This window comes from Fonsecaea nubica (genome assembly GCF_001646965.1).
Source record: "Fonsecaea nubica strain CBS 269.64 chromosome Unknown Scaff58, whole genome shotgun sequence".
NCBI lineage: Eukaryota > Fungi > Ascomycota > Eurotiomycetes > Chaetothyriales > Herpotrichiellaceae > Fonsecaea > Fonsecaea nubica.
The window spans coordinates 30,337-48,599 of record NW_019173731.1 but is presented as its reverse complement, the minus strand read 5'-3'; the positions used below and the strand labels follow the sequence as shown (position 1 = coordinate 48,599).

Here is an 18,263-nt window from a genome sequence, read left to right as displayed (position 1 = left end):
TTGCATAGTTAGCTAAAGCAGGGAGCGGAAAGGTGATAGCGTTAGAATCTGGTGAAAGGAGCGAGGAGGTATTCTTGTTGGATTCAAGGAATGAATTGAATTGTGTGAGACGATGACTAGGAATGATTCCAAAGAGTCATTTCATCGCTTGTCAAGTCGAAGCCAGCCCTGGAGAGTGCCCCCTAGCGACGCTGCTTTTGAGAGGCTTCGCGGTTCTATTGGATGGGCCATGATCACCACAGCAGTGGAATAGAGAAAGCCAATCACGCCTGTCTGCAGGGAAATCCACTGGAGGGAGCAGGGGCAAAGTCGCACCATCGGCGTTAAGGCGCCAAGGATTTTGGCCCCCATGACTGGTGAGCCACAGGTGATTCGGGGCAACCACCGGGCGGCATCACCTCTTTCCGAATCGGGGGTGAGTTCGGGGCAGTATTTACTTATCTTGGCATCGAAAGCAAGTCCTCGGGCATTAACTCACTCGATACACCACCACGACAGCGTACCGATCCTGCCCAAGGAAACTGGCATTGCTTAGCACGTGCCGGCGTCGACATGGACGTTTTCAACGCGATGAGGTCGTTCTTAGCGGATCGGATTTTGTCCCCTTCACCCAATCAAGTCAAATCTGGAGGACCAGATACACCAGATGACAGTGGCTCGCCGACCTCTGCTACAGAAAACCCTGATGATCTGGTTGTGGCCGAATTAACCAACGTTGCGGCTCTAGTGGAGTTGTCAGTGGCGTCTGGACCGCAGATCGCGAGCGAGCGTCGTCGATCCAATGCCTATTTTCGGCCAAAGTACAGACAATTCCGAAGTGACATCTGCATGTCAAAGAGTACTTGGGAGGAATATCCTTGGTTGGCCTTTGACATGTTCAAGTGGACCGAGACCTACAGAGTGATGCAAGACACTGGACGGCTGCCCAAAGACCAAGACCATGGTCCGCTTCCACAATATTGGACACTGTTTACGGCTATGGTGCTCTACGTTGTCCTTCTCCAGACAAAACGCATCATCGACTGTATTACAGAGGATATCCAGACCAGGCTCAATGGATTTCCAAATCTGCCGTCTGTTCCTCTGCGAGCTCGGACAGTTGAGATGCGTCAGCTGGGGGTGGCAAAACGCCATATCGTGAGGTGCTCGGAGGCATTCAACAGATTACTCGAGAATATGACGCGTGAGCTGTCAGTTGCGCTAGGGGAGATAAACAAGGAGTCTGGTTCTGTTGAAGCTGGAGAATATTAAAGGCGGATGTCGATCTATGAGATGCTCTGTCGCGAGATTCAGCAGCACTATCCCCGAATGGATCTCCCCGAGCTCACTATGTCCTTGGAACTTTGACTTGGATTCGTGTACGTCAGGAGTCGGTGGTGGGAGATATGGCCGGGTGAGGCCCATGACGCACTCACAATAGTGATTAGGAAATGGAGCAAGCGATGATCAAAAATAATCCGGGATCGAGAACGCAGTTCTTAGGCATTTGAGGTCTCAAGGATGTTCACCATCAGACATTAAAGTGACCTGACAGACTGCGCCTTTTCTTGTTTCACGCAAGTGCTAGGCAGTCGTGCATGCTTAGGGACGTGAAGGCAGTCCCCTTTCCGGGACTTCACCTTCTACAACACGTACTCGAATTTCAACCACTGCCTTTTGACATGGATATCACATCCCCTACTTCGCACTCCCCTGCCCCGTCAGCTTCACCATAAGGCAGCCACTTCCTAACCTTACCCCTTCGTCTACAAAGTACGTCAACGACTACAACAACGTCAACATCAAACTTGAGAGCTTGAACACGCCGTACTCGCCTCATCTAAAAATGCCCCAAAAAACAAGAATAAAGCCTGGATATCCAGACTGCGATCACCGGCACATTGACGGACCCATAACGCCCCTCGACCTCGATGTACTCGTGGACACTCTTCAGGATGCTGAAGATGCCCTGAAAGAATACTTAGACAACCTGCACCGTTCTGGCACTCTGGAGTGGCCCTCCCCAACGGGACCCAACTATCATTCCTCGGCCTCTACCTCTACCCCTGGCCCAGTTCCAGATTCCGCCCCAAACTCGTATATTCCCCACCTAGAGGAACAATACCAGCTTGTCCTGAAAAAAATCATGAACACGAGCGAATGGAGCGGAGGCCGTCCTCTCTGGGATCTGATCGAAGCACACAGTGAAGTGGGCAGGAGAAAATGGGGAGACAATGGTGTCTATACATCTCTAGTCGAAACGTACCCCGAGTATCGGAATGAACTGGACCACGAACGGAGTAGGTACCGGGCGGCGGGAATGATTATACGTGAAGTTATGGTCAACTTCATGTGCTATTGACAGCTGCAAGAGAGATACAGCAGCGGGCTGATGATCATGTCAAGAAGGTCCAAACGCGTGCTTCCCCCAGCCGAAGGAGAGAATAAATGCCGGTGGCCAAGAACAGAAACCAGGGATTGTGCCAGAGGTTTTCTTCCCGTGGAGTCTTGGATTGTGTCCCTGTCAGAGAGTGACGGGGAGTTGGGAGTGAGGCAGTGATAGGGGGGTTTCTGTCCACGTTGATCAAACAGTGCACCGGATGATTTGAAAGGCAGCAGCAAGCCGTTCGTTCCTTACATATGCCGTGCTGGTATGGCCAGAGCAGAAACATGGGGATCGCTACGACAGCACATGTCACAACAGTGGAGAGCAGTCCATATGCGAGACTGAGCGAAGCAGGATTCAGTTTCGTTCAAGTCACCTTGCCTTATGAGGTTGGGTCACTACGGAGTGAACAAGGACAAGCAGAGCTTGGGGAAACCTTCTCACAAATCGCGAGTAACCAAAAGTTCCAACTTCTTGGCGAATTTCTGGTTGCCAGAGATCTTTGCGTTGGACCGTTGGCCCTCCCTCCTGGAAGCAGAGATCAGATGATAACAACCAACACAACAAAAGGGGCCATCAATTTCTCCTCTGTATTCTCTCTTGATCCGTGTTTGAGCCTTTTATTCTCCTCATGTCTTTTTCTCTCACTCGCTCCTCTCGGTTCTTGCCTTTCCCTGCGGGATATTACTCTTCAAACATCTTATCATCCTAGCATTCGGATTTTTTCTGGTAGTGTTTACTCTCTCCCTTCCCTGCTTTGCGATGCTGAATTCGTAATGAAATAAAGAGGGCAAGGTAGATTGTGTGTGAGATAGAGAGTCAAGTCAATACCTCGAATTCGGACCTTTACAATGTACTGGATAAATCTAGGGTATGTGCGAGAGAGAAAAACGTGTGCGTGTGGGTGTGCCTGCGCTCTGTCAGGGGGAAGAAAGACACGCGCGAAAAGGACCTCACATTTGTCTCTTCTTTTCCAGCCACTACTAGTAGACATTCTTCTTCCACGCCTTGATAATAATGATATTCTTCGCTGGTACTATTGAGCCTTTAACCTGAACTGTGCTGCTATGTGAGCCTTCCCCGATTCTCACTCTACGCGAAATTGGCACTCAGTCTCTCTCGCAGATAACAACAGTGCCCTTCTGAACTAAATCACAGACCACAAACTCAGATCACGTTTCCGCTGAAACCCAGTCTCATCTCTTCGTCTCAACACCGACTTCACCCCGACACACAATACCTCTTGGTTTGAAAAGTTTCTCTGTCTCGTCACAGAGCGTGGTTGCCGACTGCTTGGAGCAGCACGGCTCCCATCACCAACTTCACATGGCTGGCCTCACCCCGTCAAGCAACGGTAGTCCCGAGCTCCCAGCCGCGCAGGATGTGACTGGTAACGGTGTGGCTTCATCAACTGAGCATCCGCTAAAGGAACCGTCTACTGAGAGGCAGGACTGACTTACTGAGGGAAGGAGCTTCTGAGCCTCTATCAAACATTTCAAAACAACCCCCTGACCGTCTTCCCCTTTTGCCTTCCCAGCATGTCTTTGTTGTTGTATGCCAACATTTACATTCTCTCGTTTCTGCTGCTATCCTTAGTTGGCGTTCCATTGACGTTGCTTTCTAGCCTCCCTGTATTCTTCAGGAACTGCCGCCCACTCAGTCTCAGAACACAGATTCGATTGCATTGCCGAAGGCGATAGAAGTTCTGGTTACTGATCCTCACCTCTCTCCGCATTGCCTACATTTTCCTATCCCTCATCCACGCCACAACTGTTCACCAAATTGTCGGCGGGTTGGACCTCGCAGGAAGTCTCGTTTGGCAGAAGATAAATACAATTGAACCAAAGCTTTGAGGCCTGGAACTAGCAGAAGACAATGTACTTCCTGGCAATACCAGGGGAGTTTACAGACTGGGAAGAAGATGCAAACCTAGTGTACCCAGGAAAGCGTGTGTCGAGTCTTTGGCGCCCTTTCCTGGAGAGGTTTTTGGAGCGTCCAGTCCCAAAGGGATTCTATGATGTCGTTCCGGATCTGGAACCGATCCCCAAATCCACCGACGCTGCAGCAAGCGTGCCGACAACCCAGGCCTCGGGCGGGGTTGGAATGACATTGCGAAGTCTTCAGAGTTGTCGACTACTGATTGGAAAAATCGGGGTGGTGAACTCGGCGTTGGAGAAATGGATCAAAACCCATGCCCGCATCTGGAGCGCTTACAACTTGCTGCACAAAGACTGCCGTTTGATCGATGCCAGACTGGTCCAATATCTGTCCAGCACCTGGCTAGAGCACGACACCGCGGCCCAAAAGCTGCTGGAACAAGTCAAGTTGAAGAGGCGCCGCTGGCTCGAGTTCAAGAGTCGTCTAACTCTTGAAGAAGATGTGCAGAGAACGATTCAAAGTCCTCATGGCGGTCACCATCCTCGTGGTATGGGCAAGTTGCGAGGGTATGAAACTGAAGAAGGAGCTCAAAAGATGGCCCAGCTGAAGAAAGATTATCGACGAATGGAGGTCTTGGCCTCAAGGGTCAAGAACGATGTGTGCTCTTTGTACGCGGCTCAAGGAGAACTATACGCAGAGATACTGGATAGCAACCCGGAATTCTTCACTGTTGAAGATGCAGGACCCGCGGGTATCAACCTGGAAAGAACCAAAGGGGAGTGGGATATCCACAATGGGACGGTGTTTAAACTGCGCGTGGAGAAGATGTTGGGAGGGAGAAGCAATGTCTCTGACCCGACGTGGTCGTTGCCAGCACGACCTTGATCGTGCAGAATAGCGGGACGGATACCATGAGAGGGGAGTGTGTTTTGAATGCCCTGAATGGACGGCTGCAGCACATATGGCTCAGACCGATATTCTTATAGCAGTAATTCATCACTTATCCGAGCAGAGTCGAGCGCCTTTCCCCGTTGGCGTTGGCCACTTCGGTGGTGAGCCTTATCGATGAGACAAGAGAGAATGTGGTTCAGTTATCGTCTTAATTCTCGGGGGCTAATACATAATGGGGCAATGGATCCATATTCCTATTTGCTGTGAATCTGCGAGGCTGTGATGATGGGGTTTGAGGGGCAGAGGGGCAGAAGGGGAAACCGACGCGGCGCCAAGCGCAAGGCGGGAGGCGGGAGGCGGGAAGCGGGGATTCGCGCATTTGTCTCCGTCGGAGGAAATCAAACTTTCGCAGCTCCTCGCTTTCCATGGTCCAGATCCCCATGCGCCGCGCCTGGAATGACCTGAACCCATGACCCCCGATTGATTGTCTATGATATTGTTATTTGTCCTCGACACTTGCCGCCATCTGCGATAGTCTCTGTCGTCTCTTGTTCTTGCCGACGGTGTAGCTGGGGACGAAGCCTATGACCGATCATGACCGACACCAAAGATCACGCCCAACAAGCTCCGGCGGAATCAAATCCGTCCATCAGCAACATTCCTCGTCAGGCCTCGTGGGCAGGCTCGGCCGACGACAATAATATCAACACGTCGCCTCTGCACGGTCGCAAGAGGTCCGCCGATCACCTGCCGACGGAACCCCATGTTTCGCGCAAGGGTAGAGCCTGTTTGGCGTGCCGCAAACTCAAGGTGAAATGCGACAGTCTGGAACGAGGCGATGCTGGATGCTCCAGATGCCAGCGCTTGGGCTTGGATTGTATTACATCGAAACGCATGAGAGTGAGTCTTGACGACGATGGCGAAAACCCTCACCCGTCAATTGTGAGGCTTGACAGAGCTGTCGAAGACATTCTCTCTCGATTGAAGATGCCGCCGCTGGAAGCTTACTCTCGCACTCATCCCTCCCAACACCTGCAACCACCGCCACAACCTATTCCCGCCGACTCCAACGCGCAGACCACACGGGAAAATTCGCGAGAGCCGAACCAAGAAGATGCGCATGAAGTTGCTCCTGCGCCTATGGGCAGCTTGTACGAGGTCACTCAACTCAACACCCTGCGGAGCCGCCTTAAGTATGGCGACCCAGCACGTCGTAATTCAAAGAAGAATATGGAGAACGACCTCATTTCTATGGGGGTCATTAGCGTAGAGGAAGCAGAGGAAATGTTCAGCTTGTTCAAGACGACCCTCTCGCGCTATCTGTTCGACGCCACCGTCCACGAATCCCGCACATTGCTCTCCGTGCGCGAATCCTCGACGCTGTTCTTCACTGCCATCATCACCGTCACGTCTCTCCATATCCCAGGCAAAGAGAAGATCCACGCCTCTGCGCACAAGCATCTACGAGACCTCATCGCCGCGTCTTTCTTCGACCGTTTCCATACCCTCGAAGACATCCGCGCCCTGTGTATCGCAGCATTCTGGCTTCCGGATCTCAGCTGGAAACTCTCCGGCCACTGCGTGCGTATGGCGACCGAGTTGAACCTCCACCAAGCCTTTTTCAAAGCCCTCTACTCGCAAAAGCAGTCGGTAAGTGACCGCGAACACGCATTTGAGCGAGCCAGGTTATGGTATCTCCTCTACGTTCTCGATCACCACTTCTCCATCGCATACGGCCGGCCGCCGGTGACGGCAGAACTTCAAGCCATCAAAGAGTACGATGTCTTCCTCAATGCTCCTGAATGTACGCCGTCAGATCGGAGAGTGCTGTCGCAGGTTACTTTGTTCATTATCTTGAGCAAAGCGTACAACCACTTTGGCTTGGAGGCCGAGAGACTGATGGATGGGGATGATGTCACTCTTCTCACCCATCAGCGCTTTATCGAGGATTTGCATCGCTGGAGATATCAGTTTCGTCATGCGTTGAATAGGGATGCGCATGTGGGGGATTATCCTGCTGTTGGTGAGTTTTTTTCCGCCACTATACTATCTACATTTCTCCGTCTAACCAGGTTACTTTTCCCCCCTTAGGCGTCGAATTGCACTACCACTTTGCGTCGATGATGCTCAACTCCCTCGCGTTACGAGGTCGTTCCCTTTTCACCATTTCCTCCACATCAACTCTGCCCACATCTCTGCGGCCACTCGCATCGCACGCGATTTCCTCGGCGCATGAGATCCTGATCATCGTGCTGGAAGAGCCCTCCATTCGCGACTCCATGGTCGGTGTGCCGCTCTACTTGCACACCGTGATTGCCTTCGCGGTGGTCTTCCTGATCAAAATGTCGAGTCGATGGACGGGGATTGGCGTCAGCATCGACCCGGAATTGAAGACAAAGCCCCTCATTGAAAAAGTCATTGAACTGTTCAGGAGTTGTCAGGCAGGCAAAGGCCACATCCTTTACGCGATGGCCGATGGTTTTGAAAGACTATTGCGGCGCAACCTGGTGGGTGGGAACGGTCAGCTTGGAAGACCTGCTGGTGCGGAAAACGGCACCCCGGGGTACGGATCCCTCGATGCGGCAGCGGCAGTGATGGGCTCGCGACAGAACGGTGGCAGAGACACGCCCTACGCCCAGCAACATCCTGGCCAGGTTCCGGGACAATCATATGCCAACCAGCCGCCAGACCTGTACGTTTCGTCCCAGACCACCACACCGACCCTCCTCCCTCCACAACACACCACGACCTCTCCGACACCCTTCACCCCAACAGGTGGCGCGCAACAACAACAGCAGCAGCAGCAACATTCAAACGGCAGTGGTGGCGGCACCAATTTCGACCCCTACGCCCTCTCCCCGCACTCTCAGCCCACGTCGACCTCCGCGGGCACGTTTGGCGGCTGGCAGACCGAGGACGACATGCTCTGGAGCATGGGCATGGGTTACGACCTGTTGGCGACGGCGCCGGACGTCAACGCCCACGGCCTGGGCGCCTTTATCGGGTGGCCTGGCGGTGGGGGCAGCGGTGGCGGTGGGGGGAGCATTGATTCGTATTCGCAGGGCCTATGAGCAAACACACATGGGGGGAGATTCAGACTAGTTATACAGGTACATATGTGCACTCTTCTACCCATCGACTCTATATCCCCACCTGGTATTGCCGGGAGAAGAAATGACAATGTGGGACTGAACCATATGTTATGCTAGCATGGTACAGCATGGTATGGCATGTGCTCCAGTAAAGATTCCACGGGGCGTTTGACTTTCACTTTCACTTTCACTTTCACTACAAGTACAAGGAAAAGTACCGAGTACAAGTACAGAGCACAGAGGGCTGGAAAAGTGGGCGGGCAAGTACAATACATGATAAAACGACACATGCATGCTAGGTACCCAGTAAATAGGTAGGTTGGTAGGTAAACATGCATACATACGTGCGTACATGCTCACATACTCATACTCACATACCTAGTACGTATGTATACGCCATACATACGTCAACTGCATACAAACGTATACAAGTGCATACATACACACATACAAATATACACACGTACGCCATACATACTGCACTACTCACTACATGTATGTATGTACATAGCAACGGCTACCTGCGTGTACGAAAAAAGTGTACGGTATGTGGTACGTGTCCATCGCGTGATATAACGCCTGTTCATTGTCATTATACTCAGTACTCGGTATCATGTGATTAATACCGCAAAAACCTCGTACTGTCACATGATAGAGATGGTTGAAACAGGGGGGAGGAGGGGGGTTAATATCATGTGAGTAACGCCGTCCATTGCGATTATATTACGTGATTGATATCCCCTTAAGCCCTTGAGAGGGAGAGAGGGGGATGAAGAGACGGGAGATGAGAGAAGAAGAGAGGGAGAGAAAGCTCTGATAGACACTTGATATGCTGCGTAGAATAAGACACACATACACACATAAACATAGACCACGGTACGGGTGGGGGAGGAATAGAGGTATTGCGATGATGGATGGATGGCCTTGCTGTATTCTGGGTTCACAGGCATACAGTAGGTATATGCTTGCATTGTGCTCCGCGCTGAGGCCTAGTGCCATATCCATACCCACGGTAATGCCAGTACCCATCAAGCCATGAAGATGTCTGGGCGGCGACTAAGAAGGATGGGCTGTGAGCTATGAATGTGCGCACCCATACTCCCTCAAGCTTAGTTTCCCAACCTGCTTCGCTCCGAAGATGCCTTGAGAGGACTCCCAACGACCTGTGCTCACTCCGCTTGCCTCGGACTTCGTCTTGTGGTGAAGCCGTGCGCATCCTCGGACCATACCACCCGTTCCGATAGTGAGGCTCTCACTAATTTTGAGTAGTTGCGACAGATACTAAACACGTGATTGATGATCTCGGACCTTTGTCACGGAGGCAGCATCTGTTGATCTCGCTTGTGTGGCAGTGGGCTCTGGCTGCCGTCGATAACATCTGCCGGTCGTTTTGTGGGTGATGGATTCCCACAGGTCTGCAGAATGTAGGTATGCGCGGAACGTGAGGTTTGCACAACAAGGTCAACCATAGACCCCCCCCCGCGTGTGCACATCCATGTACAAGGTGCCAATAAATGGCCGAATGTCCTGGAGATTTGTGACTGTCTTCCGGTGCTCATCTTCTCGAGGACGGGGAAGGCTGGTGATTCAGTGAGGAGTATGGAGTTATGCACAGCCCATACATGTATGGTTATTCGGGCTCATTTCAGTCTCTCAGGGAACTTTTTGCTTTCATACATCCCGCTGATGGTGACGCATGGGTTGTCGGTCAGCACAAGCAGATGTTCCTGAGACCACCGTGTACCAATATGCCCGCTTGGCAATCTAGGTCCTCAAGGATATAGAGACGTCTCAAAATGTGTCCCCAGTCTTCATACTGGCAATTCTGCATTCCGCCGCCCGCTCGAGATCTTCTGCAGTACCATTTGGATGTATGGGCCCACAATGGGGATATTGCCGGCAAACGATGCTATGGTCGCAAAGAAGTCGCCAAAGAGGACGAAGATGCCGTAGAGTTCAACCAGGAATCCAGTCAGTGGCCACCGGATCAGTATGAGAAGTATGCCTGCCATGAACGCAGCGGTGCCTTTGAGTTTTTGACGTCGGGCGAAGAAGACAAACGTCTTTTGGAATCCGATGATAAGGGTCAGGCCGATGAGGAAGAGGATCTAGGAGTTCAAGTCAGCGTACAGTGACTGCGGCATCGTCGGGTGAACGAACATTTCCCATCGCTAGCCTGTCAAGATGTTAGCATGTCGTCCCGGATCTGTGGCTGAGAACACATACATAGAGCGATCGAAGAACATGAGGACACCTCCGAACAAGAACAATCCACCTTTTATCGGTTAGCGTTTGCGACTTTCACAGCGTCCAGTCAATGTATTTACCTCCCGAGCAGAATGCGACACCAACCTCTGTGAGTTGTCAGCCTCAAATTGTACAACTGGGCATGGAAGAAAGTCCGGGAGCGCATACTCTGCATATCCGTGAGCCACATGCTGGGCATCTCAGTATCCTGCGACAAGTTGTATGTTTCAGGAGTGACGCGTCTCTTCCCAAATATCAAGAGGAGGGTTTGTTTAACGATAGACCAAGACTGCGGGCAGCAGAAAAATACGCGTCCTTTTGTGCACAGGAGGAGTCGTGGGCTTGTAGGAGATGCCAGCGTGGAGTCGTTGGGAATTGTTGAGTTGTCCTCAAGGGGGTGAACAAGATGCGCAGGCGGAAGAACTTCGGATCTGGCATTGGCCTAGCTCAGCCTCGTGAACATTCAGCCTTGTCGACACTCCTGAAAAAATCAAGTTCCGGTCTTCGTCTCGCAGTGCTAGGAAAGACACGAGACGTGAGTCACGAGTCTCTCAAAGGTCTCAATTTTCAAATATGGAGCATCCACCTTTCACAGGTGACCCCCAATCCAGATCTCACTTTGCGTCATCAAGGGGGACATATCAGGCAAGTTCGAGATATCAGCCATGTCAAATTCGAACGTTGCATCACTCCACATGGTTGGCCCAGACAAGCTAAGCTCTTGAGAGCTATGTAGGGCTGTTCGCGGTAAGGGTGTGTCTGGGTTGATTGGTGATAGAAACTGAGTATTCACGTTCAGTTCCACATTGTCGGAGGAGTCACCGCTGTCGACGACGGGTGACGATGACACTGCATAGTCGAGCAGATCCCATAATAGTGCAGTCTCGACCTTTGGTGGACTATTCGAAGCCGCATAGACGTGTGATGTTGCGAACTGTGCAAGCCTAGAAAGCTTCGAAACCTGCAGAGGATTAGTCCAATGACACCAGGAAGGGGATGCACTTGAGGTACTCACGGTATGCAGCAGGTGACTGTGGGTATTCGCCATTTTATCAACATAGCTTCTCAGCATTTCAAAATCTTTAGAGGCCCTTGCTGCCAGCGACTCGTCCTTTGAAAATTTCAAAAAAAACTGCGCAGTTGTAATCATCGAAGCCAAGTGACCGACAAACGGATCGAAAATGGTAAAGTGCTTTTCCTCGCATAATCTTAGAACAAGGACGACCCAGGCTGAGTGCAGCACCGCTTGGTCGGTTGCATGTTGAAGGAATGACGGAGAGCGGAGTCGTGGTCGACCCGGGATCCTAGCAATATGGAGAAAGGGGTGGTTCAGGGTGCAATGTATCGTGTGGTAGATGCATTGTGTGAAGACCCAAGCTGCCCAATATGCACGCTGCTCTTCCAGCTCTGAAGGTGTCCTGTCATGAAATCGGTTGTTCTTGAATCGGTGGGCTTCCGGAAGCACCGTTTCGAACCGAGACATTTCCGACTTGATCTGTTGATACACCGAGTTGGCGGCCCATGGCTCTTCAAGATTGCCCTGTTTGATGGTCTTGAGGTACGACATCAAGCGACCCCATATAGACAATAACTGTAAAGCGTAGGAGTTGATACCGGCGTCCTTCTCCTCCGCGCCCTCGAACTCCGCGAGTCTGTTTGGCAGAGTTAATGAAGGCCGTTTTGCAACAGGGGGCATCTCAGGCATAGCCTCTTCAGTAGAGATGGCCGGAAGACAACGAAAGCTGCTCCCGTGCATTCGGTCAAGGATGAACACGCTCCAGCAACATCTGGACAGCTCGGGGTTTGCAGAGACTGTCGTACTCGTGGCGGCATTGAACATTGTGTTTGAGCATACGGCCATTCGCACAGCCACGCCTAGAGCCATCCAAGCTCTAGTTGTTTTCCCATCTGCCGGATCCTTCGTTAGCTTAATACAATCCTCGCAACGCCTTCACGTACCTGCAATCTCGCTGAGGCACAGCAGGCAGAAAGCCATAAGAGTCTCCAGGTCGCCAGAAGGCTCTGCGGCCTGGGCAAACAACAATTCCGACGCCGAGTTCTTGTAGAAATCTACGGCGCGGGATCGGCTGTTGCTATAGAAATCACTGTCCGAGTATCTGACAGTCAAGGCAAGAAAGCTCCTTAAAAGCCCTCTTGAGAATTTCTGCGCACGAGAAGGCAGTCTTTTGACGTCAAAGAGAGGCAGAGGTTGATCCGCGATCCGTTCGAGGTACAGCTTGACTAATGTCTGGAGCACGTCCGGCGGAGGATCTGGTCTGGCACTGGTCAGCATCGCCAACTGAGCAAAGGTCAAGGTGAACAACCGGTGTAAGGGATCGAATCTCGAGACGCTAGGGTGAGCCGTGCCATCGTGTTGAATTTCTTCCTGGGACAGAATGGACGAGGCACTGAGTCGCGGCGTCGAAGTCCCATGGAGTCTGGCCGACGACTGTCCCGATTGGAGCTCCACAAGCGTACTGAAACGTCAGTCATGGCAGTTTATTACATCTTGTTTAAAGGAGCTCACAGACTTGACGGCATCCACAATCTGCTCCATCCTGGCCTCCAGTTTCTGGACGCGTTGTCGATCGGAATGGCCATCGTCCTACGCAGACCGTGAGCTACGTTTTTCTCCCCAGGGGTTTGCAGAGCAATCACACAGTTGGTCGGCCACCTGTTCTGTCTTTCTCGACGCGATATCCGCGCGTATCGCCGCCGCCGCTGCTGCTGCTGCTGCTGCGTGTGTAGCTGCATTGCTGGTTGAGGCGCGTGCAGAAGCTGCAGCTGGGTTGTTCGCCTGGACATCTCACTTTCTTGCGTCTACACGGATCGCAGGCTTGTCGAACACGACCCTGAAGGGGACTGAGCTGATTCATGCCCTAGAGGATACCATCGACGTACATACCCCGATGTTATTGGATACACCGTGGAATAGAAGAAGAGGTAGAGTTTATATTCAACGGCAGCAAGTCGGAAGCCGTTCCGTCCCGCATTTCAGCCTCGGAGATCGACTTTGGCTTATTGTCGTGCTCCCAACTCTTTGTCTCGCTCTTTTTTATCATGTCTCACAACAACAACAACATGAGCATGCTCTGCACACAACAACTACATCTGCAGCATTTGAGATGGCATTAGCTTTCCTATCAATCACAAATTACCACGCGCCATCTGCTCCCTCTCAATGGCCTCGAACAAAGCCTTGAAATTCCCCGCCCCGAACCCCGAAAAGTTGTTCCTCTGGATGATTTCGATAAACACCGTCGGCCTGTCCATCAAGTGCTTGGTGAACAGTTGCAGCAAATACCCGCCCTCGTCAAAGTCGATGAGGATCCCGAGCTTCTTCAGAGCTGTAAAGTCTTCGTTCAACTTCATGCCGGCGCTCTCTAGCCTCTTCGACATGGTTTCGTAGTAAGTATCTGGAACACTGATGAATTCGATCCCCCTCTCTTTGAGGTTGGTGACAGTGGTGATGATGTCGTCGGTTCTCAGCGCGATATGCTGGACACCTGCGCCGTTGTAGAAGTCGATGTATTCCTCTATTTGGGATTTCCGGATGCCCTTTGCAGGCTCGTTGATTGGCATCTTGATCTTCTCATCCGGACTGGCCATCACTACCGACTTCAGCGCGGAATAGTCGGTGCAAATATCCTTGTCGTCCACCGACCAGAATCTATGAAAGCCCAGTGTTCTCTCATAATACTCGCAAGCAGCCTCCATTTCGTCCCAATCTTGGTTTCCTGGAAAAATCAGTACGGGAGCTCACGGTGCAGTCAGCATGTCAAAACTCACCCACGCAATGGTCGATTACGGCCAAATCGACCGACGGAAGGTATTTGGCCGTCTTCTCGACATCTGCCACGGCTCGATAACCAGGTAAGAAAGCCCCTTGATACTTTTGTCGCTCGATAAGAGTATGAATGGTGTCCCCGTATGTTCTGATGGACGCTGTCTTCGTGGACCCAAAGTCATCGCTCGTGCTTGCTGGTGCTGCAACAGGATAAGCTCCCTTTGCAACGGCAGCGTCGTATACAGCAGCAACGTCGTCAACTTCAAAGGCAACGTCACGGACAGCGTCCCCATGGGTGGTCAGATGATCGTGCATCTCCCTCAAAAGAGCTCGATCGTCGTCGGACAGCCAGGGAACCTTGGAGTCGGGCCCATGCAGCGGCGAACTCAAGACGAATACAACATCTCCATTGCGAACAACATGCGAGGCGACCACTCTCGACCCAGTCTCCAGACCACGGTATGCGATCCTCTCAAAGCCCATCCGGGAGACATAGAATGCTGCCGCCTGCTTGGCGTTTCCCACCCACCACGCAACGTGGTCATATCCTCGATAACTTGCAACCTTTTTGGATGTGTTTGGCAATGACTGCATCGACTCCATGCTGTTATGGACCGCTTTGGGTCTGATTTCATGGATGGGCAGTGGTGTTGGAGCTACAGCACTGGGCGCCATCTTGAAGTTCTTACTTTTCGTGAGATTCGGAGGTTATGAAGAGGAAGGAGAGTGTGCAACATGCAGTGAGGAAAGGACTGCTATCAAGACGCGTTGGATGTGCTATGTAACTGCTCATATGCTACACTGAGGTGCCTCAATAGTTGTGGGGACGGAAGGCATCAAGGCACCTCCGGGCACATCTTCCGCGAATAAGCGAACAATGGGCATTACCTTGACAAAGAAAAGCAGGGTTGGGACGGTGAGACGCGTAAAGCTCTTACCTCAACTTGAGAGCATCGGGTCATTTGCATGGTTGTGCTTCCGCAGTTGCACTGAAGCACCATCTTGCTCATAAGTCGACCAGGAACCATCCCACAGGCAATCAACATCTTCTATCCAAAACGACTTGTCAGGATGGCAGCCTCTGGACTGAGTGCGAATGACTCCAGTGTCTTGTCGGCACTATTCGACCCAGAAGCCTCACTATCAAGCACTGTCACTATCAACAGCAGCAGACTTGATGATCGAATACCCAGCAGAGAGAAGAGGTTTCAGGAACAGGAACGACTCGCATTGCGATCAATCAATCAGGAACAGCCCCAACGAGTTGACATCGAGCGTTCAATCGCCCAATTGACCGAAATCATCACAAATGAACCCTCATACGCCTCTGCATGGAACAACAGGGCGCAAGCACGGCGAATGCTCATCAGGGACGCAGACCTTCCTGGGAACCCAGGCGTCGTGGCTGAGATCCTTCAAGACCTTGCCCGGGCAATTTCACTCTCAACTCTAACCGGACCAAGCGCAACCCTTCTGGACTTTGACGCAAAGGTGCTCGCGTCCGCACATACACACAGAGGCTATCTGCTGCTGCTGGCGAGCAAGTCCGACGACAATCGACAGATGCTTGCCGCCGTGCCGCATCTTGAACATCTTTCGAGAGAGGATCTGGAGGAAGCTGCGAGCCGGGAGCTCGGGGCGGGAGGTCGCTATGGAAATGAGACCGCACGGCAGCTGGCGGTCAAGACCAACCCGTACGCAAAGCTGTGCGGATCGATAGTGAGAGAGGCGTTGACGAAGGAGATCTCCGACTTTTACCAACCTCATATAGCCTTGTAGAGAAGTGATGCAAAAGTCGAGGCAGTACATGCGTGGCACTGCCTAGCCGCCAGCGCCGCGATCCCTGTTCATGGCACGAATCATGCTCCCTGGCCCTGTGACCTGTTCTCTCTCCAGGGAGCATGCAAGTGAGTTAACAACAAACAACAAAAACCGCGGAGGAAATCCGCCATATGACGTTCCGCAGATAAGCGAACGAGGTCCGTGTCACAAGGTCTGAATGAAGGTTTCTGGTGTTTTTTGTTCGAGGACGGCTTCGCGGTCCGTGCACGTGATGAGTTTCTTCCGCCTCCTCTTCATTCAGGTTCCAACCCGTTTGATTGACCGATAAGCTGGTTTTGGGAGTTTGGGGGATAGATAGATGACAAATGGACAACGGTACATCGCACTGCAGACCGCCTTGCCCTTTTTCTCACTCGGTCGCCCGCCCACTTCCAGGATTGATTGTCCGCTAGGCACTCAATGGAGCTCCGATGAGACCGCCAGCCATTCCGTCAGGACCTCGCGGAGGCAATGACTGACATTGTCTTGTCCCTAACTCTGGTCGTCAGATTGGGCTCGTCTCGACTTCACGGCGCAGAACGCCTTCAAAGAAGACGCCGGGTTTAACGGGTCGGGCTGTCTCGGTGAGACAAGGAGAAAACCGTGTTCAACGACAATGCAACAGAATCCGTGCCAGTACTTTCGACGACCGCTTCGCAGATATAGGGACGATTTCGAGAGCCCAAAGTTGTCAAACGTGTCTGAGAAAGGCAGCTCATAACAAACCCCTTTCTGTGTCTGAAGTATCAATACATATTCTGCGAGCGCATTTCCCCCGTACATGGCGAAAGAATGCCATTGTACCTAGGTAATGAAGCAATTCCGGGGATATATACCCGCTGTTGTCTCACTTGATTCTGCGGTCCTCGTCGTGACTTGACTTACCTGCGTGGCTCATTTGTGGTGGCTCTGTCAAGCATCGCTCAATGTACATATATGTATAGATGAGGACGTGGGAACAAGTATACGCAGGCCTCCACGAGGCTCTGATGCTGAACCTTTTGTATATTGGGAGAAAAGCTACATTTTACCCTCGAACGCCGCATCCCTTTCCCGATTGATCCTCTCGCTTCAAGCAATCTAGCCAGCATGAACTAAAACCGGGAACAATCATCAATCCCGTACAAGACATTGTGCTGACAGCGGGTCAATTCCTCAGGGCCCTCAGTCTGTCTCCCAAGCCTTCCTCTAGTTTCGCCCTCTCTGCAGTTTCAGTTGCTGGTAACTCCTGCTCCGGCACATTCTGCTGCATTTCCTGGGATAGCTCTACTCCCGCTTCGTCGGCGACCCGGCTCATCAGAGCCTCAACCTCACTCTGACCTTCCACACCGACCTGTTGACTCTCGACGCCACCTGCGACACCCTCGTAGTAGCCTGTAACCACGTCGAGATCCTCAAATTGGGATTCAAATTTCTCCATCACAGCTCCTATCTTTTCCAAGTCCATGTTCTTCAATGCAGCATCCATCCCCTTGACGGTCTGAGCCATGGAGGCAGTCACGGTGCGCATGGTTATGGCTGTTTGCACACGGGCGGCTACGGCGTCGATACGAGCCGCCAATGTCAGGAGCTGGATCCGCTGTTGGGAATTGCGCACCGAGTTTGTGGCATAGAGACGAGCGATCTGGGGTTGAGGCGGGGTTTGAGTCAAGGCTTTCTTGAGCTTCGCTTGTTCGGCGCGGGAGTCTCGGTCGGCTTTGGCAGCTTGCCTATTGAGTTGTTTGGAAGTGAACTGATAAGTGCATCGTCAGTCTATGGACCCTGATATGGGGAGTGTTGGTTGAAAGCAAATCCGCCCACAGTTACCGATCGGCAAGCAGCCGTGCAGCACCTAGGTCAATCGACAAGTGCCGAGGACTCACCTTGAGGTTGAAGAGAGCCTTCTCAAGGCCAGACATATTGATCGAGATCGGAAGAAGAGCGCGCAAGACCAGCACGCCGGTCTGGTTTCTGGCTGACGGATACGGCGGCTAACTGTTCGGGTGATTCACCAAAGAGCCGTTGGGTATAGTGAGAGATTTGGAGCGAGAGATGTCTTTGGGTTCACCTAGACAGTATCGAAACCTTGAGATATGCGCAGGGCCTGGCGAAGTGCGATGCCTGTGGTCTGAAAACGAATTAACTTTGGTGATGTTCGAGGCCTGCTGGAAGTTGCAGCGACGCAGCGGATGACGATGGCGGG

General features: G+C 52.1%; 7 protein-coding genes across 7 annotated transcripts; 4 read left to right on the top strand and 3 right to left on the bottom strand.

Moving 5' to 3' along the window:
* Positions 1–552: 552 nt before the first annotated feature.
* On the top strand, positions 553–1,251 carry AYO20_07881 (DNA-binding protein, 42 kDa; the record flags this gene model as incomplete). Its single annotated transcript, XM_022646165.1, has 1 exon — positions 553–1,251. One exon carries the CDS (start codon positions 553–555, stop codon positions 1,249–1,251), a length of 699 nt encoding a protein of 232 aa, XP_022497823.1.
* Positions 1,252–4,240: 2,989 nt separating this feature from the next.
* On the top strand, positions 4,241–5,128 carry AYO20_07880 (hypothetical protein; the record flags this gene model as incomplete). Its single annotated transcript, XM_022646164.1, has 1 exon — positions 4,241–5,128. One exon carries the CDS (start codon positions 4,241–4,243, stop codon positions 5,126–5,128), a length of 888 nt encoding a protein of 295 aa, XP_022497822.1.
* Positions 5,129–5,728: 600 nt separating this feature from the next.
* AYO20_07879 (hypothetical protein) lies at positions 5,729–8,205 on the top strand (the record flags this gene model as incomplete). The annotated part of the gene is made up of 2 exons (XM_022646163.1): positions 5,729–7,157; positions 7,226–8,205. The coding sequence occupies 2 exons, from the start codon at positions 5,729–5,731 to the stop codon at positions 8,203–8,205; spliced, it is 2,409 nt and encodes an 802-aa protein (XP_022497821.1).
* Positions 8,206–10,037: 1,832 nt separating this feature from the next.
* On the bottom strand, positions 10,038–13,227 carry AYO20_07878 (hypothetical protein; the record flags this gene model as incomplete). The annotated part of the gene is made up of 10 exons (XM_022646162.1): positions 10,038–10,334; positions 10,387–10,402; positions 10,453–10,501; positions 10,554–10,580; positions 10,642–10,681; positions 11,267–11,434; positions 11,489–12,348; positions 12,433–12,950; positions 13,005–13,078; positions 13,132–13,227. The coding sequence occupies 10 exons, from the start codon at positions 13,225–13,227 to the stop codon at positions 10,038–10,040; spliced, it is 2,145 nt and encodes a 714-aa protein (XP_022497820.1).
* A 393-nt stretch (positions 13,228–13,620) lies between these two features.
* On the bottom strand, positions 13,621–14,935 carry AYO20_07877 (hypothetical protein; the record flags this gene model as incomplete). The annotated part of the gene is made up of 2 exons (XM_022646161.1): positions 13,621–14,210; positions 14,263–14,935. 2 exons carry the CDS (start codon positions 14,933–14,935, stop codon positions 13,621–13,623), a joined length of 1,263 nt encoding a protein of 420 aa, XP_022497819.1.
* Positions 14,936–15,331: 396 nt separating this feature from the next.
* AYO20_07876 (hypothetical protein) lies at positions 15,332–16,039 on the top strand (the record flags this gene model as incomplete). The annotated part of the gene is made up of 1 exon (XM_022646160.1): positions 15,332–16,039. The coding sequence occupies one exon, from the start codon at positions 15,332–15,334 to the stop codon at positions 16,037–16,039; it is 708 nt and encodes a 235-aa protein (XP_022497818.1).
* A 1,189-nt stretch (positions 16,040–17,228) lies between these two features.
* Positions 17,229–17,979, bottom strand: AYO20_07875 (hypothetical protein; the record flags this gene model as incomplete). Its single annotated transcript, XM_022646159.1, has 2 exons — positions 17,229–17,813; positions 17,944–17,979. The coding sequence occupies 2 exons, from the start codon at positions 17,977–17,979 to the stop codon at positions 17,229–17,231; spliced, it is 621 nt and encodes a 206-aa protein (XP_022497817.1).
* Between the last annotated feature and the right edge of the window lie 284 nt (positions 17,980–18,263).